The sequence below is a fragment of the Ipomoea nil genome, unplaced genomic scaffold (genome assembly GCF_001879475.1).
Source record: "Ipomoea nil cultivar Tokyo-kokei standard unplaced genomic scaffold, Asagao_1.1 scaffold3321, whole genome shotgun sequence".
NCBI classification, from domain to species: domain Eukaryota; kingdom Viridiplantae; phylum Streptophyta; class Magnoliopsida; order Solanales; family Convolvulaceae; genus Ipomoea; species Ipomoea nil.
In genome coordinates this window covers 5931189-5956748 of record NW_017619749.1, presented here as the reverse complement: position 1 = coordinate 5956748, position 25560 = coordinate 5931189, and the positions used below count along the sequence as shown (strand labels likewise).

The 25560-nt window shown below is 34.1% G+C and overlaps 2 protein-coding genes across 5 annotated transcripts; both read right to left on the bottom strand.

The window, feature by feature from the left end:
• Nucleotides 1-620: 620 nt before the first annotated feature.
• Nucleotides 621-12821, bottom strand: LOC109170316 (probable starch synthase 4, chloroplastic/amyloplastic). Its single transcript, XM_019319373.1, has 15 exons — nt 12431-12821; nt 11482-12006; nt 10963-11061; nt 10805-10857; nt 9490-9547; nt 9183-9265; nt 6849-6926; nt 6556-6635; nt 6182-6369; nt 4758-4832; nt 4047-4087; nt 2929-3034; nt 2075-2157; nt 1498-1571; nt 621-1003 (listed from the first exon to the last, which is right to left on the bottom strand). Exons 1-15 carry the CDS (start codon nt 12680-12682, stop codon nt 891-893), a joined length of 1908 nt encoding a protein of 635 aa, XP_019174918.1. The 5' UTR covers nt 12683-12821; the 3' UTR covers nt 621-890.
• A 1203-nt stretch (nt 12822-14024) lies between these two features.
• On the bottom strand, nt 14025-18464 carry LOC109170317 (serine/threonine-protein kinase HT1-like). 4 transcript variants are annotated; one of them, XM_019319378.1, is made up of 4 exons: nt 18187-18464; nt 17599-17641; nt 16460-17472; nt 14025-14706 (listed from the first exon to the last, which is right to left on the bottom strand). In XM_019319378.1, the coding sequence occupies exons 3-4, from the start codon at nt 17356-17358 to the stop codon at nt 14367-14369; spliced, it is 1239 nt and encodes a 412-aa protein (XP_019174923.1). In that variant the 5' UTR covers nt 17359-17472; nt 17599-17641; nt 18187-18464; the 3' UTR covers nt 14025-14366. The 4 variants fall into 4 exon arrangements, with proteins under 4 accessions (XP_019174923.1, XP_019174921.1, XP_019174922.1 ...); XM_019319376.1 differs by having other exon boundaries at nt 16460-17462; XM_019319377.1 differs by having other exon boundaries at nt 18234-18464.
• Between the last annotated feature and the right edge of the window lie 7096 nt (nt 18465-25560).

The window sequence follows — 25560 nt, the reverse complement described above, 5'->3', positions numbered from 1 at the left end:
CGTAGCGTTAATATATTATGTACCTTCCATTAATAGATTGTGTACATAATTCCCATTAATAGATTGTGTACATAATATATTATGTACCTTCCATTAATAGATTGTGTACATAATTTTCATTAATAAATTGTGTACATAATTTGTTAATTGTAAGTACATAATCACCCTATTTGGCTGTTTGATAAATAGCTGTTAGTTGATAACTGTTAACTGATTGAGTTAATTAGAGGGTATAGCTAGTTGATAACATTAGTTGATTGTAGAAAGATGGTTGGTAAATTAGTTGTTAGTTGATAGTTGTTTGATATAATTTCTTTTTTCAAAAAGTTAATTGAATTTTAGCATTTTGGAGTTACAAAAAATTAATTTACCAAATATTTATATTGACTTTTTAACCAAGTCAAACAATTAATAGTGGTCAAATAATTTAAAATTGACTGATAAGTTAATTATTTTACCAAACAAGGATATTCATACATGATAGGGTTCACCATGTGCATGATAAACTTTAATTTACACAAAATATGTTAATTAATTGTACATGATAGGACTCACCATGCGCATGGTGGACCCTAATTTACAATATAACAATTGTAATGTTGGGCCTAGACTTAGGAGTATATATAACTTGGTTTCAAAATTCATATTTTTCCAACTCAGAACAAAACCAGTTTTGTGACATTGGTAAAGAGCCAACAATGTACTAACACCCATCTAAACACAAACCATACCAAAGCCTTGGAACCAAGTATTTTCATATACAAACTGTAATATAAACAAAAAGGAAAGGAGGCAGAGGGGGTTGAAATTTCATTATTTCCTGCCTGGTAGATGAGCAGAGCCTCAATACTGTTTTCGATCGAATGCAATGCAGCTCTCTCTGGTAACAATTACCCTCTAACTCTTATGGAGTTGTAGACATCAATGTACTTCCCTGCTGTATTATTCCAGCTGTTGTCAATTTGCATAACCTTCTGCACGGTAGCGTCCCATTCACTTGGCTCTACATATAGCAAAGAAAATATGGAGTAAAAATACTGCAAGAAAATACACAATATATATTGAATTAACATCACGCAGTTAGTAGATTTGCTATCGGTCATGAGGATCAATGCCTTTAATCTATATACATTGATCAGCATCTTGTATCTACAATAATATTCCAGTCGAGGCGTAAATGTATCTTCTAAAAGGCATTAGTACTTTTGGCATGTCCAGTGTCCAGTCAAATCACCGCCAAGAAATCATTATTTTAAATAGTGATAGTGTTCACTGTTCAGTAATGAATTTCTTCTACATGCTCATATTTGATAATTTAGCTCCATATAATGAGTGCAAATTAAACATTAGCTGGCAAATGATATAAGAAATGAATGATGCTACTTTGCTACTTGCTTTTTCCTTTGTGTTATTTATACATATATGTAAATCAAAGATGAGGGCAGATGCTTTAGGTTTTGGGGAAGGGGGGAAATCTTTAAAGTACTCTCGACTTACTTTCTCTATAGTGTAAAAATGCACGCTCTAAAGCCCAGTTTAAGGATGCTTCATCAATTCCTTCAAAGACAAACCTGTGAGGAAAATACAAGTCAAAACGTAAGTATTGTATTTGTTGAAACCGTGTTTGAAAAAAATATATAATAAAATAATTACTATGATATTCACAGAAAATTCCTTAATCAGCATAAAATCAAGAAGCTGCCCGTGATAAAATATCACTTGTCAATTGGTTTCATAAGGAAATAGCATAAACAGTTGTGAATACAATCCAGATTTATGCAGACTAAATCATGCTTTTTGAAACCTTATGCTGTAATTGTTTTCTCCATTTGGTGTACAGCATACTTCTCAATAACCTCAAAACATGTGCAAAGTTGTCCAAAGTAGTACTAAATGTTATAACGGGAAAAGAATTAAAGATGCAGAAATAATAAGCAATTCATCTACACTTACAAGGCAGTTAATGCTGCTAAACCTATTCAGGATACTGAGTTCACTATATGAGGCCACAATCAAGCGGTATCAATTTTCTATAGAATAAAAAAATGGCAGTAAATATGAACTTGTTTAGTACCCATTTGCAATATCTGAGTTTGACTCATTGTCCATGTCAAAAACTGTGTCTGCAAGGCCACCCGTCTTCCTAACTATGGGAATCTGAAACAGCCAGAGTAGAAGCGCCGTTTGAATTCACTTTCATATTCAAAGTTACTTATGTTTATGAAAGAATTACTGTAATAGCTATAAGATAACATAAGCCAACATTTGGAGGAGCAAATATAATTGGAGGACCACTGATTCTATCTTACATAGAATCAAACACTAACAATCAAACTTTGCTGTAATTATCAAGATGTAGACCAATTTAAGGCTTTAAGGCTGAAATGCTTTCAAGGAATAGAGTCCTAACACACAGAACTAGATACAGATGCTTGAGGGCATTATCTTTTTGGTGTAAACTGCAAAGAACTAAGTAGAAGGGCATGGAGGATTTCATGGATCTCTTAGCTCCCAGCTTGGGGCAGCTTCCCTTTTGTGAATAAATGCATTTACTAAGTAGAAGGGCATGGAGGATTTCATGGATCTCTTAGCTCCCAGCTTGGGGCAGCTTCCCTTTTGTGAATAAATGCATTTACTTAGTGTTATAATCTCAGATTGGGTCAATGTCATTCAATTGGGCAACCACACTAAAATAGTGAATCCAATAAACTAGCTAGTCTAACCCATGTCCCCTTAAGTGGACAACCGGGTCACTCAATTAGGCTATAATGCACATGGGTCAAACCACACTAAAAACTGAATCCAATCAATTAACTGTCTAACACATGACCTTATAAACCCATGTTTTCTCTCTTATATTTTCAATGTGGGACTCTTAACACTTAGCAAAGTTGAGAAAATATTTCTATCAACAGAAGATGCACATACCGCTCCATAACGCATTCCAATCATTTGAGCAAGTCCACATGGTTCATATATTGAAGGAACCAGGACCATGTCTGCAGCAGCATAAAGCATATGAGACAGTTCCTCACTGCACATTTAAAAAAAAAAAAAAAAAAAAAAAAAAAAAAAAGACACTTTCAGAAAAATTCACAACTATATTGCCAAATTTTGCTTCACCCACAAAGAATACAGGGATTACCGTAAAGTAATAGTAGTCAGTATGAGGAACAACTTCTAGTAAAATTTCAATGCAAACATATATAAAGCCTTGTGAATCATTTTACTTCATATTTTTATCTTGCAATTCTATTCCATTTAATGTTTCTTGCTTTGCAATCAAGTAAAGGCGACAATTAACTTGTGCTAGTAACCCTTTCAATTTTGAATCAATGGAATTAATTTCTTCCAATAATTTTGAGCAATCACTTGTCGAGTATTTCTGCACTAATATCAGCTTTAGATCTATAATACATGACATTCTTTGTAGTGATCTGAAATTGAAATTAAGCCAATATCAGTGTGCTTTGCTCAACAGAATACTGGGCATATTACTTCATTAAAATTTGTGGCACATCTAATTCTGTTGAAATATAAACAAATCTAGTTTCTTTAAATTCTCTGCTAGATCGGTTACAATCCATGACTTGAAAAAAGTAACTAAGCAACTTGCTATTGCATTAAAAACCAAGATTTACCGGACCATCAGTAGTACAAATCTTAAGTTTGTTTCTGGTTTCTAAAGCTTCTAGATAAAGAAGGACTTACTTTTAATTCTGAGTTCTGACAAGTCCAATTTGACAACTATAGGAGGATGAGATTGTTGTGTGGTTTGGGGAATTCCATTGGCATTTTTTTTTCCCCTGTTGGTCATGAAAATGTTTTTATTTGGATTACTTTATTTAAATTTTTCATAGAAATCATTTTTTTCTTCTTAAACTGCCTTATTCGGACATAATTTGGTCAGTTGGAAAAACCTAGTTATGATTCAGGCCTTAATCCAATGAAGAAAAGTAAACTGGAGAAAAAAATAAAGCAGAAAGAGGTTAGATTAAACAATGAGGAAAATAGGAAATCCTGGCCAACTTTCAAGAATAGTTTACCTATACATCAAAAGGATACGGATGCTGGAACCAATGCCATGCTACAAAACAAATAAAGTGTCACTGTGCAGGATCCTAAAGTTAAAATATGATGGCATATAGAATGATTAGAATCTATTCAAAAGTAGTAATTTTGTTGTCCTAACATGTCCAACTAAAGGCCATTTCCCTAATATGATTTGAAATCTCTAGACCTCTGAGAGGAAAGGCTGTTTGCAGGCTATATCAGTATAACTTCAAAAATGCACAACAATCCACTAATTACTTATCTAGCTCTAGAATATGGTTGACATTTGGTGAATGGGGAGTTTTTTTGTTGAGTACTATCTGTTACAATGTAGTATATGTTCATAACTACTTTCTCAACCTACTGAAGCACAAATAGCCAATACCGCCTCCAATGGGTTCGAACCCATGACCTCCCATTTGGTAGAGCCACTTCGTGCCACTAGTTTACTAAAAAGTCATGAATACAGTCCAACTGGTTAAACAAGAGTGTGATGGCCCAAAATGTGATAATTGGCTTATTTGTTTAGTAAAGGCTCTTACCCAAGATAAAATTGATAATATCTAGATCTCTTATACTTCTTGATTAATCTATTTTCTTCATTTCACAACATTACTACACTTTCTATATGACCCATATGAATCACAAAAGTATTATCATGTGAGCACTTCAAGACAATTTATTTAGAAAAAAAAAAGGATTACCAATTTAGCAAGATCTTGAAATTCTCTTTCAACTTGACCTTCTGAAGCTTTCCCCAATACAACCATCTGCCCACCCTACAAATAGTGCAGAGTCCAACTTCAGTGGCAAAATCTGATAAGAACTTCTTCACATATTGACACACATACAGCAGAGGCAAAATAATGGAATAAGATGACCACTTCTTTACCCTGTTTTTAATGTACATAAGGCTGCTATATAAAAAAAAAAAAAAAAAAAAAAAAAAAAAAAAAAAAAAAAAAACAGTGAATTTAAATCATTTAGGGCAATATAGGAGAAAATTCGTTATTAAGAGCATGAAAGTATTGGGATTTTATACTGGGATTGGGAGGAATCTGGTGGCCTAAATCCGATGGCCTGTGCACCAATCTGTCAAGGATGTGTTCTTAGGACTTTGGGCGGAACCTTTTAGAAAAAGAGAAAGCAAGAAAAAATGGAACTTGGCCCATATTAGCTTATTACTTTGGTTAATTTGGAACAAGAGAAACTGACTATGCTTTGAAGAGTCCAGACATTTTTATTTTATTTTTGGTGCATACCCTTTTTATTTGATCACAAGGTCGGTATCCTAATCATACTCTTCTTTGGTTGAGTGTGTAGACTGATTCAAACTTGTATAAACCTGTGGGGCGCCTCTTTTTAGCTGCTATAACTGTGGGTGTATCCCCTTGGTACCTTTTATTAAAGCTTTATTTAAAGAAAAGGCTCAATGTTAATCTCATTTAACTGCATGCTGGATCATGGGTAATATGCATACATGATGAAGGCAACAAGCACATGTCCTGCCTCTAGGTGATATGATATACAACTCAACCTAAGTTCCACCTGAGACCTACTCCTTGTGACATGGTGATTGAAAGGGGTGTTTAGGGCGCAGGGATAAATATTGCAATTAAATGTAGGATACAGACACATCCACACACACTTTAGTACTTGATGAACTTCATTTGAAACAGTAAAGGCAAAGGAAAATGGAAAAGTTTCCAACAGGTAATCAGGATGAAAAGCAGACTAACTATAGCTCATGACTAGATCTCTAGGATAACATTATAAATGAATTCAGAATAGAGGGCTTGTTGAACTACACAACTTCTATTTTCCCTTTTCCTTCAGTAGCAGACTCCAGAAAAAAGAGATTCCAGAAATGACTTTTGACAATATACTATTCTCTATAAAGTTTCAACAAAACACGGATAGGTGAAATAAATATACACAAGTTTTTGTATCTTTTACTTCACGATATGAAAACCCATATTTCCATATGTAGCGAAAATAAGAAATCACATTTTCTTTAAATAGCTAAGATCAAATGATCTTTTGGTTTAGACCATCTAGTTTAAGAGCTAGTGCCCATAGGGTATTCTGAGTATCCTCTTCAGAGAAGATAAGGAGCAGAGGGACTTACTAACTCCTCCACCCGCTTTATTGCCTGAATTATCAAATGAAGACCCTTTTGACGAACCAGTCTAGTAATGCATATAACCAAAGGCACTTGATGAGAAGAATACGTATGCAAGCTCAAGTCATTCACAGTCAAACCAAGCCCCCTTTGCACAAAGAGTTTGCATATCTTCTTCCCCATGATGTTATGAGCTTTCAAAACCAAGTAAATTAGATTAAGAAAAAAAAAGGGATGAAGAAAGAATAACCAATAACATTAAAGTTTTCATAGATCATCCTGATAACAGTAATATCTTATAGAATCTGATGGAATATAATGGGGATGATAATTAGTAAAAATGGCATTCTCAAAAAACTAGCACATGAAGAAGTAGTTACCATCAAATTTAGCAGGCAGATAAATATCAGTTGCAGGGTTCCACATTGCAGTATCTATTCCATTTAAAATACCAGAATACCTGCATTATTACATAAAATTCCTGTCACATTCTTTTGGGATATAAGTTAAAATTCCAGACTGTTGAATAGGCAATTAAAACATGTATATAGTTATAAAGATTTCCTAAACAATAAACCAGATCATTATCAGATGCTTCAATTGACAATAAACCCCAAATTTCTGAAATCTATAACTAAACAAATTAATGTATGAGAGATTTCAAAGAACTTACTTATCACGGTTTCTTATCATAGTGCTGGCAAGCCATCCAGAACAAAGTGTTTCTTTGAGATATGTTGGAGAGACTGTACTGAACATTAGAAGAAAAATAAAGAACTTCCTTTTTATAACAAGTAGAAGAAAATCACACAAATAACTCTAATATTGTAATACACTAGGTCTATATGCATGGGATGAGTAAGTCAACAATATTTTGGTGCAAATTCCTAACTTTGAACATACAACCAAATTTGAAACATGACCGAAAAAAGAATTCCAAGCAGTGTCATGCTTATATGGTAGAGTCAAACAGAGCACTAAAATGTATGCTCTATAAAGATCCTTGCAACTAATCATTCTTTTACTATTTTTCTATCAAGTTTATTTTATTCACATAGCTTGAAGGGATGCATGATGTCAATGATAAATTTTGATTACTTGTCTACATTAGCACAGAAATATCAATTTGTCTAATTGTCTCAGGACAAAACTTCACAGCTCCACACATGTTGAGCACAAAATGTTTCAGTTTTTCTTTAAGAAAGAGTGACAATGGCATGCACTGTAAACTAATTAAAAGCAAATAACGGGAGCATATCACTTGGTTTTACAATTTTTAGGTATGATAGGTAAGAGAGGATAAAATTTATTTACTGAGTACCAGTGTACCACCCAAGTCCATAGATATACATGAGTCTGGTTTTTGTCTGTCAAGCTATAGTTGGCAATCACCTCTACAAGATTTCACTAAAGAGACAAAGCATTTGAAGACAAGAACATTTGTCAACAGTTCATCTTGATTTTCTGGAGAAAATCTCCAATACTGAATTTGGAGAACAGCTCTCTAACTGTTTTACCAATAAAGTGCAGAAGGTACTCAAGAGTATTAGATTTGTAATGGCAATATAGGTCTTAAATAAGTTGAAAACACAGATTTTACAAGGAATATTTATTACTCATATTAATTGTTTATATCATGTTGATGTTAATCCAAGAACAATGCTCTTAATGTTTACTGATAAAGCCCAGTAATTACTTGAGAGTGTCCAATTTGTAATAAGAAAATAGGTCTTGATACAATTGAAAACACAGATTTTACAATGAATTGTTATTATATTAATCAAAGAAAAGTGACTTTGTTTTACTCAATGGCATATTAGTTACAAACTTAAAATTGCAACTACAGATGGTTTAAAAATAAAAAATTGAAGTCATTTATATCCATTAAGAAAGATGTGTTCTCCCACATTGAAAATATGTGTACGATTTATGAATGCTAGGGAAGCTACTTATAAATAGGAGTGACATGTAATCCTTAATATACATCAAATATCAATACAATACACACACACACACATAAATTCTTTTTATTTGTCAGACACCTGCCAAACTTTGAATCCTTCATTTGATTACAATGTTAAAGACACCCATTGATGTCAATCTGAGAAATTTTTGAGCTGCTAGATGCCTAGATCTTTTGTTCCCAAAAGGAATGCAACTAAAGAACAAGAAACAGAAAACTATTTAATGTGTTCTTTTGGTACATTTAATGTGGATGGGGAAGATATTCAACTTAACTGAAGTTGCCTCATTTTCCTATCCATTCCTATTTGGCAACTAGGTAGTAGGTACTGCCATTAAGTCAACCATATTTCTTCACAGGTCATGGAGTACAATTTCTAACTGCATCTTATTTGAATAATTATAGCATCATGGTATTTACTTCTATTCAACAAGCATAGACAACTCAGAGTTTCTCATGCATGTTATTATAATTTAAGATTGGGCACTGGGTCACTCAATTGGGCAACTCAGAGTTTCTCATGCATGTTATTATAATTTAAGATTGGGTCAGGGTCACTCAATTGGGCTATAATGCATATGGGCCAAACCACACTAAAAGATTGAATCCAATCAATTAGCTAGTCTAACCCATGTCCTTATAAACCCATATATTCTCTCTTAGTTTTTCAATTTGGGACTCTTAACACATGTAAAAGAAATTGTCTATCATATACATACAACAAAATACAGCTGTGCATATACTGAAAGTTGAACACCCAGGTCAGTAAACCAAGTAAATCTTTAAGAATACAGGTAACACATTTCATGAGGATGTCTAAGGTTCTTTTGCATAGGAAATATGGGTGTATATACATGTATCAATACTTTACACACCTATCTGGCCAACCCTTTTTTACTCTACTTAGCTTGTAAAAATTTTCACTCTGGAGTGTTCCACATCCATAGACCATAATAGAATAAAAACTAGTCATAGGTCTACGTATATTACTTTTATTTGCACATGAACCAATTTAATATAAAAAATGAAGTTGGCTGAACTTACACTACTGCATTGCTGAAGACTATTCCACCTTTAAGCAGACTTAACCTCTCTGGATTGTGTCCGATTGTGCGTTCATCAATTGCCTGCCATGTTAGAGGCAAGGTGACTCGTTTATAGAGGATTTTCTCCTCTTGAAGGTGAATGCAATTCAAATATTTAGCTGAAACAGATCATCTATTATATTTAACATATGAGAGCAATTCATAAATAGCAAAAGAATGTCGTTCAATATTATGCATTTTCATACAAAATATGGCATGCCTACAGAGGAATTATTGAAGCTTTTATATTTGTTTGATAAGCAAACCTTGTCTTCAGTTGCATACACAGATCCATCAAGGCCACACTTGCTAAGTTGCTCTTTGCTGTCAATATAAAGTATGGCAGACAAGGAGGAAAGATCATTATAAACTTAGGGCAACAGTTGCACAAAAGTACCAACCAAAAGTTAATGAATACGTGGTGGCACCTCAATATATATAAAAATTCAACAACAACAACAACAACAAAAAAAACAAAACAAAACAAAAAAACAAAAAACAAAAAACAAAAAAAAAAACAAAAAACAAAAAAAAAAAAAACAAAAAACAAAAAACAAAAAACAAAAACAAAAACAGCACTTGATGAGATCATAACTTAACAATAAACTGATAAAGGTAACCCAGTCCATTACTATGCCAACCACTAGGTCAGCAGTTGAATTACGAGCACAATAAATAACAAAGAAGATAAATGGGTAAATGATAAAAAGACTTCAATGAACAGTATTGGACTGCTGTATTTCTTGTTCTTGTTTATAAAATAATTTTCAATATGATCAGCAAAACATGTTCATGATAGAAGCAAGTGAATTCCTATTTGCGACTTTAACTACATAAGTAGCAAGTATCCCAACCCAGGCCCTGAGGCACCAGTTTCCAGCTCCATTGGCCTAGGCAACACAAGATGGCTTACAAAACATATTTAGAAGAATCAGATTCCCAAAATCATACATCTCTGAAAGAATTCTGAATAGTTTTCTTGTTGCTTCATAAATCATTTGTAGCAAGACATGAGAACAGTTACTTGTTGTGAAATGAAAAAAAAAAAAAAAACGGATGTGAAAATTGCAGTATCCCCCATCCCAGATTCACAGACAACAATATTACAGAAGTACAGAACTTATAGAATTTAAAAAGGTATAGAAATTGAAATCATGCCTTGCAAGTATTTGGAAGCTTGGGCATGGAGATTGATTAAAATTGTCTGTTGTATCTTTTTCTTTCTATTTCATAATTCTGTTACCTTTAGAAACTTCACATAGTTAAGAAATAGGGAGTGAATCTAGAGCTCTACTAACTCAACTCCTTGTATGGTATTCCATCCCAACTTCCCCATTCTCCACTGGCAAGGCAATAAGCTTGTATCATAAAAAATGAATATAAAGTTAAGCAAAGAAGAGATAGGTGTTTCTGGACAGAATCTGTCTTTGCTTGTCTATATCTGTTAACCTTCCATGAGGAGAAGAGAAGGATTGGAAGAATGGAAATACAAATAAATAGCCCACAATAGCGCCCATTAAATAAACAAGTTTCATTTGTTACAAGACAAGAAGTTACAAGTGCATGAAATTAGTACTGTACCTGCACTCTCCATAATGCTCCATGTTGTGGATTGTAAGTATAACTCTTGGTTTCTACCAAAGATTGAAGACAATAGGATATTTAAATGTAGTGCTGCAATTTGTATATCAGCTCCATAAAGCTGAGACAGGATAAAACAAAAGAGCTATTAATTATACCTGCATTGAGAGATACTGGTACATATCCCAGTAAAGGAGAGGTAAAGCACCAGTTTGCCATTCATGAACATGAATAATATCAGGTTGTCTTCCAGTTACCTGCAACAGGATGATGAAATGATCAAATTTTAGATGATAGCAATATTTAAAGTTATTCTGGAGATTAACTCAAGAAGAAACAGAACGAGGTGTGACTTAACACTAAGAAAAAGAATTTCATGATCAAGGACATGGAAATCAATCAAGTTGAGGAAAGTAAAACACAAAGAAGAAAGTGTCCTGACTGTGCCCAGAGGCCAAAATCTGGAATTAAATTAATCAAGGGGGTTATATATCACTTGTACATATTAAGAAATCAAGTTGAGGGCACAAGCCCTTAGATTTTCCTGCTCACATTCACCTAGAGACATGCAAACTCACCCTGGTAGATACTTATACAGTTGGTTTGATGCACACAACACCCCTTAAATTTGGCTCTACAATTGTCAAAGCATAACCAAATTCATTATAATAGAATACCTGCATCCACTCAAGGCACGCACGGCTGAAAAACAAGTATGCCTCCAGCTCATTGTATGATCCTCCATATATGTTCTGTCCCTTGAAAAAGTGGTTAGTTGGTTCGATGAATATCACAGGAATGTCTGAAACTTCTCCTTGATAAGCATTAGTAGGGACCCAGTTTCCATCGTGATAAGAACTAAATGTATTAATCAAAGCCAAACCATTGATATAGTCCTTTGGTATACACTCATAGAAAGGAAGCATAACCAAAACATTATGTCCACGCAATAGACAAGCACGGGCAAGTCCAGTCACGACGTCACCTAGACCCCCAACTTTTGCTATGGGTGCCATTTCAGCTGTCACATGAATAATGTGCATAAGGTCAGAATCCTTTTCCACACCAGCTGAAGCTCTTGAAGCAAGGTCCCACAACGGGAATTCCCTCTTCCAGAATGGAATTTCGTCATTGGGAGAAGGCCAATCAAGATTTTCATACCCAAAATCAGCTTTTGAACCTTCCAGTTGCTCAACTTCCACCTGTATATATAAAACTAAGATCAGGTAGGTTTTTATTCATACAACCAGCTCCCCACCCCAGCTGCCCAAATAAACAGATGATCTTGGTTTCCTAGTAAACAAATTCATATAGATATTCTAAGCATCATAGCATTAAGTCTGAGAAACAGAACTGTGCACATAAATTTACAGAAAACCCTCTGCTCCAATAAGCATAAAGCACACAAAATTCCCATTTCAACACTGAAGTCCTGTGCCCGTTTCAACTTAGACGCAGTTTTCAAGCTTTTGTGCTCTAAACAAGAGTATGCAACTAGATACTTAATATCACCAGAATTAAATACAACTAATAACAGGAACACTGAAATGTATGAAATTAATAACAGGGAAGTTGAAATGAGAGTGGGAAAAAAAAAAAAAAAAAAAAAAAGCACGGGATTCTTACTTGACCCAGAGCTTTATTGTTATGAAGGATTATAGTCTTTAAGTTTTGCGAATGCGAATAATACAAATGTTGAGATGAATTCAAAAAATTCGCCCCATTGATGTCGTTCTTGTTCTTCTTCTCACTCTTGTACCCGTAATCATAATAATTACAACAGTTACTGATGTAGCTGTTGCTTCTCCTGATACGCTTAGGCACCGACGATGACAGAAATGAGAAAGCAGGGCAGCAGCCGGCCGTTATCGACTCCATTACTAAACACAATCTTCTTCTGATACTAGTACAAGTGTGCAGTGTACTAAAATCAGAAAAGGTTATGCATAGGTTCTCCGCAATCCGTATATTCTAGTAATGGAAACATGGAATCTTCTTTCTAGGTGCTGAAAGCGAGGTGGCGAATGCAACAAATTTGAGTTCTACTACCTGTAGTACCTAATCTTATTCCCTGATATGATGGATTCAGTTATTTTTTTCACGATTTTGTGTGTGAAAGGACAAATTGAGAGTACAAAATAGGGGTACGTATAACATTTTCCAACAAACTTATATGCGCTTTAACCGTTCTTTTTTATTTTTTTTTATGTTTTGATTCATTAAGTTTTTTTTAGTTTATGCAAGATTAATTCTAAGTTCTTAAAAGACCTTCCATTCTGCTGTTGGAGCAAGACTTGTGACCTTTGAACTATTGGATTAAGTCCAGCAAAAAAACTTGTTGTCACCTTGTAATCTAGTTAGCAAAAAACAGTCCCATCACATAGGCTGATTCTGTTGAGAATCAAACTTGTACTATTGTGATTATCAAATCAACAAAGGTCATAGTTATCAAATCAACAAAGGTCGATAGACTAATTCCATTGAGAATCGAACTTGTAACTTTGTGGTTACCAAATTAACAATTCAACTGACTTAACTGGAGTTGTACTGAATTTTTATTTTTAATTTATGATTATTTTGTATTATATTTAAAAAATAAACATTTCCTACATTAATAATGAACAGTTCGATATATTACAAATGTTTAATCAATGATTTACATTACATATGAACCGTATGATTCATAGTATAATTTGCCGTTACCCGTACTGCTGGGCTTATTGTCTGGCTCGCTTGCTAAATGCCAAGCTGGTTCAATCCTGTGGGCGGCCTACTCTGCTGGTTTCGACAAATTATTCCTGAAAGATAAACTCGGGTCTAAAAATATACAATTTACATATTGAATGTTCACAATTTATATACTGAATTTTCACTATTTACATACTAAATGTTCATAAAATTTACATACTAGATGTTCACAATTCAAATTGTGAACATTCAATATGTAAATTGTGTATTTTGAACTCAGATCTATCTTGCAAGGAAGTCTTGCAGACTCTGGTCCATGGTATAACTGCTGGTTTGAGCATATGGTCCGCAATATTATCTCGAATAGTATGATTATCATAAACTCAAAAATTATCATAAGAAATAACTATGATTTCGTATACAAAAGTGTTTTTGTGGTAAAACAATGGAAGACTAGAAGGAGTTGACTAGAAGGAGTTGAGTGCATTTCAGGGTAAAATGAAGGACAGGACAGGAATACTGGGAGATGAGGTAAAAGTAAAGATGGCAGGTGAGCATTATGCAAGGACCTTCAAGCCCTGCTATATTCAGATTCTGATGAAAGTCAAACAACTAAACAGAGCAGGTTTAATCACATCAACAAAGGACATGTATAGATACATATCAAGCCTCCCTATTACCACTAATCAGCATTGTTCTTAAATCCATCAAAACGAAACACAAAACAAGCAGTTCTTATCATCATCATAACTTTCTTCCCCTTTCTTCTATCTGAATAAAGAAATGATATGCCCGAATGCATACACAACTTAGAATCAGCTTTCCTCTCGCCGCCTTTTATCTCCATTCTGCTTCTAATTTCTCCTGTTCTTCATCAGTCCATAGTCATCGGTTGGGTCATGCAGCATCTGAAACGCGCCTTCCTCACAGTTGTCATGATCTCTGTTTCGGCAGCCTCCAGCATTCTGACCACCTCGGAGAAGGGGGGCCTAACATCAGGATTAGGATCCCAGCAGCGGCTCATGATCTCAGCCAGGACGGGCAAACAATCGTTCGGTATTGTCGGGCGGACACCTTTGTTTACAACAGCAAAAGCCGCCTGCACAGCAGTCATGTTCTGGAAGGGAAGCATCCCAGTGATCAGCTCCCACAGGACAACACCAAAGCTATAAACATCGACTTTCTGGGTGTAAGGCCTGTGCTGGATCATCTCCCTGCAAGTCAGAGTAAAATGCATGCAAGTAGAGAGAAACTGAGCATTGCTTCAGAATAAGGAATAAATCAATGCAATTATTCAAGACCAATTACACCAGAAAAATAAGATAAGATTTCACAAGCAAGGAATATCATTTTTTATGAGGCAAGCAAATCAAAAGGAATTTGGTTAGCCTAAACAAAACAATGCCATTGAGACCAAGAATGGAAGTACACTTATTAAAGAGAGAGGGGACCATGGCCAAATATACATTTTTTAAACATTAAAGTATCAATAGATTCACACAACAATAATCATCAGCCCTCATCTCCAAGATGCAAAGTCGTATCATACATATTGGATGAGGTTATATGAAGCTAAAGGGCAGGTTAGAGGTAATATACTGTAAAAAAAAATCTGTGTTTCACAGTGTTATGACAAGATTTTCAAGATTTCAACCCTCCAAGAATGTTCCCATTTGTGTAAACAAACCCATACCAACCACTTTAAAATTCACACTGACAAGTTATAAATCAGGTTAGTCATAAACCATAATCACTACTCAACAAATCCAGAGTAGCTCTTCACCTCAATCCTCAAATAATTTTTATGGGTGTGCCCCCAAACAGAAAAGCAGCAACAGAGTCCCGAGAAGGTAAGTACGGATGATTGGCGTTATGAACAATGTACAGTTTCTCCATTAGTCATGAAAACATACCCCAAAAAATCTTCTTTCTTATAAATTCTATATCAAAAAGAGAGAACAGGATAACTCCATCAAAAGCTGGTGACTTAATAAGGCATAATTAACTTTAAAGGGTTGGGAGGACCTATGTAGCTGTTATCAAGTAAATAAGAGCTTGGTTAACTATGTCCACTCACTAAGAGCTTAGCAATTCAGATTTCAAATACAGTGTGCATAGTTTCCACTTCTGAGAAGTTACATTTCAGAGAACAAATCCCTTACACTTTTGGCATATGGGATTTATATATATACTTTGATAAGTATATAGGCATTACATTCTGTAGACATCAATCAAAGTGCTATGGATGTTATTGCTACTCAAATACCACTGCTAAACAAACCATGCTTCCATTTATGTACATTCTTTTTCTACTTTCTTCATTTGATCTCAAGGAAAAACCCTATAAAGAAAATGTCTCTTCTTATTAACCATTAGTTAAGTGGAAACTAATAAAAGAAGCTAGTGGAAATTTTTGAAATTGGAGTACTAGATAATGTCAATTTGGTGAAAGTGTCAACGGCCATACACATGTCAAGAGGTATCAACCAATTTCCTCCACTTGAGAGACTACATTTAAGTTTGTTTTTATTCTAAAAGGGGAAAGGCAAAATAAAAAGTATAAAGAGTCCTCCAACTCTCCAAGGGTTGCCAATTCTTAGAAACTGCACAAATGCAGCCATAGATGTATAAATTACGTAGCTGCTGTTTCATGAGTTGAAGTTTTAAATCATGTCCAAAATCCTATTTGGAGATTTGAAACATAAAAGTCAAACATACTACACAGAAACAAATTCTCTGGAAAACCAAACATCAACAACCTAAAGGTTAGAAAGTAAGCTAGATCGAAGTAGTGTATCCAATAAGTAGGTAATTCAGTAAAAGAGATTGAATTGCAGGGAAAAGACAATCTTAAATAAAATCTAATTATGTCCAATGATTAGGTCAAAAATTTAAAGAAAACAATTGACAAGTTCCCCAAAAAGCAAATCAATTAAGTAAAGCTGACAAAAGAAGGAAGAGACTTACGGAGCCATCCAACGGTATGTTCCGGTCTCTGGCGTCATTCCTTCAGTCTGAACTTCAATGCGAGCAACTCCAAAGTCAGCAATTTTAATGGACTTGTCAGCAGAAATTAAAAGGTTGTCAGACTTCAAGTCACGATGGATCAAATTAAGGCCATGAACATATTCCATGCCCCTTGCAACATCCAAGGCCTGCTTTACAGCCAATTTCAAGGGCACAGATCGGTTTTGTCGCTTTGCCAGGAATTGCCGCACAGATCCTCCTTTTGCATACTCAGTTACAATACACCAAACCATGGGTTTACGGCATGCACCGATAAACCTAACTATGTTTGGATGCTTCAACCTTGACAACATCATTACTTCCTGCTGAAATTGCTGCTCCATCAAGTGAGCCCTCTCAAGATCATTCTCTGGTCTCTCAAGAAGCTTAATTGCAACATCCTCACCATTATAAGTTCCCTTGTAAAGTTTGCCAAAAGCACCCTGGGCAAAAGCTGGTCCCATATTAAGTTTCCTTAAATCAATTGTCCACTCATCATAATTCTCAAGCCCCTGAGTAGCATATTGTGGATCCATCAAAGCTCGTGCCAGTGCATCATCACTCAATCCATGAGAAACTTTTCCCCTGTTCACACTAGCTGCAACAGAATAGTTGTTGTGAACACGCTTGAGACCCTGGTGGTTTAAGATCCGAGTATTTGAATCATTGGACCCAACACTGCTGTTATCCATAGACATTGCAACAGACCCTCCGCCATTGCTCATTTGCAAGCTTGGATAACTGTCAATTGACATATTTGACCCCTCGCCAAGCTTATGATAAAAGTTTTGAGAGAGACCATAATTATCATGGTTTTGATTTAGGTCTATAAGTCCTGCAAATTTTGGACCTTCCAACATCTTCTCTGTCACCACTGCTGCAGCACAAAAAAATTATATTTATTTTACCTCGACTTATTCTTCTGCATGAGCATTTAATTCCTCAAATCTAACTTTGCATATGCCTGCAACAACCTTAAACATCAATGGGTCAATCAACAAGGAATAAAGGGGAAACAATGTTCAACAAAACAATTTGTTTTCCAAAATCAAGCTATCAATAAAACAACTGTCCGACTTAAATTCTTGCAAAGAACCCACCTTAATTTCTGTGTACTAAAGGTCTATGGATCGGCCTAGTTACCTGAAAACAGAAAATCCAAAGTTTTGAGAAGGCGAAAAAAAATCAATTAAAAAAGACTTCTTTACGAACTACAGAAGAAATTAGAACAACAAAACATGAAAAGTAAAATCGCCGAATGCATAATTGAGACTAAAAACAAAAGAAAAGGAACGTGACAAAAAGCAGACGAGAAAAATATATCTTTTTCACCTAAAATACTATCATTTTACACCCCAAAAAAATGAAAAGACTTGAGAAAACAGCTTTTAGGTAAATTGCCATGAGAAGACTTAATATAGTAACTTATATCCTCAACCCTTTTAGCTAAATTGCAATTACAGCTTCGACTTCAGCTCCCCGTAGAAAAGTTTCAAACTTGAAGTAAATTGGAGAAAAAAGAACCGAAAATGAAAAACATCAATACCTCAAGACAAGACCGAGAAAAAAAAAAACCAAAAAAACTCTGGAAATACTGAAATTGCAAACAAAAACCACCACAAAACCCCCACAAGTAAGAGGAATCGAAGTGATCCAGGTTAAAATCGGGAAGAAATGCATAAAAATACCTCGATCGAAGGAGCTTGACTTTGCGATTATGACAGTCGGTGCTTACCTTTTTCAGTTCACACGCCGATCGATATCCCAAACGACGACGTTTACCCACCCACCGCACGCCACTTCCACCTCAGCTGAATTATCACGGCTGCTGCACCGTACCGGCGGGGATGCTAGAGAGAGAGGTAGCAGTCCGAGAAATAGAGAGAGAAACAGACAGGCAAGGCGAGCAATTGAATGAATGCGTGTCTGTATAGCGCTATAGCAGCATAGAGAGAGAAAGAGAGAGCTGGCCTCTAGTCTTCGTCTCTCGTTTTATTTTTATTTTCTTTTTCTTTTTCTTTTTCGCGATAGGGGAAGACCTGCGGTGTGATCACTCGCACCAAACTCCCTCCGTGGGGCCCAAACGCCCATGCCATCTGCACCGTCGATTCGCTATTTTATTTTTATCTTTGACTGGGAAAAGTGTCGTTTGATTTTGCTTATGAATTATGATGATGACTATTGACGCACTAGGTGTGATCTCTACCTTTTTTTTTTTTTTTTCCTTTTAATTTTCTATTTTGTTCTGTTGAATTTTCCCCTAACCAATTACAACGTGGCGTATAGTCTGGGTAGTAAATTAAGTACGATTTTGCAAATACACGCTTAATTTTCGCGATAATTGCAATTCAATCTCTAAGCAGAGTAAGCACCGGCCTCAAAGGTTTCAACCAATACCACATCAATCAAATATTTAATAATTGAAAATCAAAATCAACATACATACATATATATATGTATACATACATACATCCATAAATCCATACATATATATACATAATTTAACTATGGTGAAAATTATGCTTCTTATGAGAATTGTGAACAAATCATTATTTATTATGGTGATTTAACATTTGGAAAATAAGAGAAAAATGAAATGGTATTTTTGTAATTATTTTAAATTTTAAAATATACTCATGGGGATGGTGGTTATCATATATATATATATATATATATATATATATATATATATATATATATTTTTTAAGTTTCAGTGCGGGTGAATGCTTCCCATGCGGTTGTGTGGGTGATTAATGTGCGTGAGTTTTGTACTTAATGTGCGTGAGTTTTGTGCTTAAGGTGCGTGAGGTTTGTGCTTAATGTGCGTGAGTTTTGTACTTAAGGTGCGTGAGTCTTGTGTCTAAAGTGCGTGAGTTGTGTGCTTAATGTGCGTGAGTATGTACTTTAATGTGAGTTGTTGAAATTTTAAAGTGCATGAGTTTTGTGCTTAATGTGCGTAAGCTTTGTGCTTAAGGTGCATGAGTCTTGTGCTTAATGTGCGTGAGTTTTGTACTTAATGTGTGTGAGTGTGTACTTAATGTGAATTGTTGTTAAAACTTAAGGTTCGTGTGTTTTTGTGCTTAAGGTGCATGAGTTTTGTGTTTAAGGTGCGTGAGGGTTGTGCATAAGATGTGTGAGTTCGTGTTCTGAATGTATTTTGTTTGTGTGTTTAATGTGCGTTTGTTGTGTACTTAAAGTGCGTCAGTGTAATGCCTAATGTGAGTCCATGCGCACCACCCCACCTGATTCCTTTTATATATATATATATATATATATATATATATATATATATATATATATTAATTTTGAGTTTTGATAACTAAATACTCCGAATTTGATTTCATTATTGATTTTGATACATTATTTGTGAAATTTGAATAATATATATGTGTAAGTGAGTTTGTGCATATATACACAAAATGTGTCTTTGTGGTTATATATATATATATATATATATATATATATATATATATATATATATATATATATGTGTGTGTGTATGTATGTATTGATGTGAGTCTATAATTTTAGCTTGTAGCCACTTTGCAAGTCCAAAATCACAAATATGAAAACAAGGTGTTGAAGAATGACCAAGGATCGAGTCTCACCAGCGGCAATGTGGAGCAACCTCTCAAAGTGAGAGTGGCTCCTTGTGCGCAGTAAGTAAAGGTCTAGCCTCTATGGTTCATGTTCAGTTGAGTTACCTTGATTTACATCCTCTCATATGCTCTATCGGATCGGGGTGTGGGGGCCCTTATGGTTGGGGTTCAACCTATTGGAAGAATGAAAACAAGGTGTGTTAATTCAATCATGTATAAATTAAGAAAAATATGATTTTCATTAACCCCACATCGTTGAGTACGAATAATATAATCTGAGTAACATTTTATGTACACCCCACATCGTTGTTAGAACAAAAAACAAACTATAAAATACAATATATGAGTTGAGGTTCAAAGTCCTTTATAAGCAATATATTACATCTCGATTGATTATTTTACTTCAACAACCTCTGTAAGTATATTGTAGCCCTTTAATTGTGCCTAAAATAACCTTATGCAACACATTCCATTCTAATTTATAATTTAAAACTACAAAACTAAAAGAGCTAACATCGTAGTGCCCCATATAAAACTATTAGATACCATTATAGAATGGTAATTCAAGGAAAGAAATATGAATCATTAGCAAATATAAGTATCTGTTCATAAATTACTTTCTCAACCAACTAAAACACAAAGAATAAAGACTCGAACCTACTCCCTTTCATATGAGAATGCAACCTAGGTACCATTAGACCACAAAGTCTTGGCAAATATACAAATGTTTAATTGCTAAGACAAACAACAAAAACTTATATTCAAATACAAATACCCAATTACACAATAATTTGATCAATTTTGAAATCTGGTAAGGATACCCATGTCCAACTATAAAAAAGACACATAAATTTTAGCGCTTATAACATATCTAACAACGTATTTACTCAAGCAAGTAGTGTTTGAGTGGTTGAATGTAGAGAGTTGATGGAAACAAACACCTTGTGCATTATTGTCAAGATTGAGTGTTTACCAGTATACCAAAAGCTACTTCAAACTCGTGACATGCTATGATACCAAGCAATTTTTTATTTTTTATTTTACCCAATGGAAGGGCATGCCCGGTGTCTCATATTTGACACCATTCCAAAATGGCCCTAATGCAAGGCAAACCAATCGAGTCCTCCCTCAACGCACTCACAACACTATAAGGAGGTTATTCCTAATTAACCACCTAATGGTATAGTGGCATGTTTGTTTTGCCATAATATTAGATATGGCTTTGCTTTGATACCAGTCAACCAATTGTCAATATCATCACACACTTACCACTACTCTAAAAGTTATAGCTAGTAGTAAATATACAACTTTATACTTCTTTATACATGCACATCAGTCAGCGTCAAATTTTGATAACAGGATGTTAGACTCGGCTCTCTGAGCTGTTGCCCAACAATTGTTTGTTATTTTCATTAATATTTATCATTTTTACAACATACCTTAGATTTATCTCTCTCGAGTGTGAAACATTAAGATGTCATTAACAAACTCTGACAACACAGAGAGAAAATGTAAACAAGGTAAATGTCAAATTCATAAAGAAATTATGTTTGTACAGTGAAAAAACACACACACCACCAAAAAGAAAAGAAAATACAATATACCAAAATAGACAATTATACCAACATTCAACATATGATTAAATTTATGATAAATAAATTTTACTTAAAGATCAATATTTCTTTGTTAACTCGACAATATAGCTCAGATGAGTTTGATTGCATACCACATATTTTTTTTCATTATCAAGTGTCCAACCCTAAGATGTCGTGTAAACAAGGAAAATGGAAAATCCATAAAGAAATTATGATTGTTAACACACACATACACACAATGTACAATCTATCAAAGCAAACAATTATACCAACACTCAACATAGGCTTAAATTTATGGTAAATAAATTTACCTGAAGATCAACACTTCTTTGTTAGCTTGGCAATATAGTTTGAATGAGTTTGATTGCAAACCATATATTTCTCATTCTTGAGTGTCGAAAACCCTAAAATGTTGTTAAGTTGGCATCACAAAGGGTAAATGTAAATTGCAAATTCATCAAGATTTATGTTTGTACCAAAAAAACACACACACAACACCCCAAAAAAAGTTGTACAATATATCAACACAAACAATTATACCAACATTCAATATATGATTAAATTTATGATAAGTAAACTTTACCTAAAGATCAGCATTTCTTTGTTAACTTGACAACATAGCTTGGATGAGTTCAATTGCATACCATAGATTTCTCATTCTCAAGTGTCAACCCCTAAGATGTTGTGTAAACAAGGTAAAGGGCAAATTCATAAATAAATTATGTTTGTAAATAAAAATAGAGAGGGGGGGGGGGGGGGGGACACACACACACACAAAATGTACAATCTATACTCGGTTGAAGTTATTATAAAAAAAAAAAAAAAAAAAAAAAACTTTAGGATGTGTTGCAAGATGCTGATTCTACTTTTTGGATCAGGATGCGGAAGCTCAAGTTGCATCCTACGGTACGATGAAAACCTTTTTTTCTGGCAGGCATATACAAACTCATTGCCTGATCTTTTGAGATTAAAGCACGTTTCAGTTCTAGAGTTCTATCAAATGCAAGGTTGCAAAATACGTTGAACGCCCAATTTTTTATTTTTATTTTTTAATTTTTTTATTAAAAAAAAGTTAATTAAAAATTTTAAAAATTCACTAATAAAATATAAGGTTCATATAGTTTTTCCTTACAAACTTTTTACGTAAGTGGTTGTAAAATGGTTTAAAATAGTGTTAAAACCATCTAAATACATAAAAAAAAAATAAATAAATAAAATTAAGACCAAAAGAATCAAATTTTTTTTAAATTGATGGGCCAAACCGCCTACGGAGAAAAAAACTAAAATTAAAATTCTCGAAAAAATACGCGATTTCAATAATAAAAAATAAAAATTGTTGAAAACAGATAATCGAGTCAAAAGTTATGCCTTGCCAAACTTTCTACACCTTTTTTTCAAAAAATAAAAATAAAATCGTCGGTTCAGGCGGCTAGGCGGCTGCCTAGTCGCTCAGCCGCGGAGGAGGCCGATTCCGGCCTTCCTCGTCGCAGCCGGGCAGCGCCTAGGCGCGATTTTTGCAACATTGATCAAATGTGTAACAGTGATGTTGAGTCAGCTTACCATATCTTTGTTCACCGTGCGTTAGTGACTTAGCAAGATCATGTTGGGATAAAGTTGGGGGTAGGGGTGGGAACAGGGGGATCTTTTGGGAACTGCAATTCTTTTCTTGATTGGGTTGAGTTGAATTTTAAGGTGCTTGATGAAGATGCTCAGAATCAGCTTGTTATGGTTTTACTGGAGATTTGGGAAGCTAGAATTAAGAAAATCTGGAATCATAGAGTTATCCCGCACACTATAATTGTTGATGAGGCTACTGCCTTTCTTCATAGTTGGTCTGCTATTAACCAAGGGACTCCGCATGATTATCTAAATGGAGAACGGGTTGAGAAATATACCAGACCTCCTAGTGGGTGGATCCAGTTGAATGTGGACGCAACCTTAGACAACAATGGGATACACATGGGCTTTGGTTGTGTTTTCAGGGTTTCCAATGGGGATTTTATTACAACAAAGAAAGTTTCTTGGGATGACTTATTTAAAGCAGGTGAAGCAGAAACTATTGGTGTAAGGGTGGCATTAAAATGGTTACCTGAACATCAACACTTCTTTGTTAACTCGGTAATATAGCTCGAATGAGCTCATCGAGAACTCGATTAAGCCATTGATATTAACATCGATCTTTGCTGACAACATGTGGATTTGGTTGTTGTTGTACTTGAACTCGATGAAGCCATTGCTATTAACATTGATCCTTGCTAACAACGTGCGAATTTGATTGTTGTTATACGTGAGGTTGAAATAGTGGACGAAGATTAAACGACTTAATGAAATGAATTGTGAAGGTTATTTGGGTATTACTCTAAATTTGTAAAATATCGAGATTGTCATTTAAACAATAATCTTTTGTTTCCTATATTTTTATTGACAAAAATCAAAGCTCACCATTTGGAAACAGTGAAAAACATGCACCCCGTTAAGCGATTAGAGTGATTGTCAGATTTCCCCGTTAAGCGATTAGAGTGATTGTCAGATTTATGTATTCTTTTTATTAAACCTTTAATAAGACTAATAATTCACTTCCACTAGGAGTCGAACTTATAACATTATGATTATCAAGTCAATAGATGGATCAACTTGGCTGAAATTACCCCAGGCCACCTACTTGCTCATACAACCCACTTATCGACATACATAGTCATTACTCATTAGATACGTGCATATCCACTCATTATTACAACTATACATTTTTTCTCATTACGGCATACTAGTAATTGTCTCGTGCGATACACGAACTATTATTAATTTAACAAACTTACCAATTAAATTTTTGACATCTTCTAAATTAGCAAAGAAAGTAATGATTATGGAAACAGAAAAACGTACTTGAGTTATTGAGCTTAGAATTAGTTTGATTAAAAATGTAAGTATAACTATACAATGTAATATTTAATATTTTTAAAAGTTTAATTATGCTATTATTATGTTGATTTTAAAGTTTTTTGTTACTTGTATTATTATTTGAATTTTTTTGAAAGGAATTTGAATTTGAAATAAATACTTTAATTATATAACTAACGTATTTAAATAAAACTTGTAAATAAAATAACATGTGATATTTGTCGAAAATCTCCACCAAAAACTTATTCATTTGAAAAAGATTATTTATGTAAGAACTATATTTATTTTATATCTAATTTCTCCTCTTTATATATGTGGAGTCAAATAAATTATAATTGAGGTTTAAATGAATATATACACAAATTATATTAAATATAAAACTTTACCATAAATTGAACACAATAAACTTTTTTCCATACTTCAATATATATAAAGATAGAGCTATAATAATTAAATATAGTATAATTTATAAAATATAAATACACATAATAACTTCAAAAAAATATGTATAAATACATATACTCACATAATTAATGTATTTATAATTGCTAATCTTGTTACTATCAAAATGCATTTACACATTGGAGGGAACATTTTGTGACTAGATTTTGCTTTATTATATTGGAAAATTGTAACATCAAATATGATAGAGTGTTTGGTTGGAGAGAGGGAATTACGTGGGAAAGAAATTGCAATTCCATGGGAGATGAATTATTGGGAATAAAGTGTGAATTTAAATTCCAGTGTTTGGTTTACGAGAATAGAATTACTGAGAATTTCAATTCCAATGTTTGGTATACATGGGAATTGAAAGGAAATAAGTAGTATAAAGTCAAAAATGTCCATTGTTGTTGTTAGTCATTAATTTTAGGTTAAAAATGAAGGGATAATTTTGACTCATTACTATCTTTTTTTTCTTCCTAAAATCCCAATAATTAAAATCTCAGGGGGACATGGGATTTTAATTCCA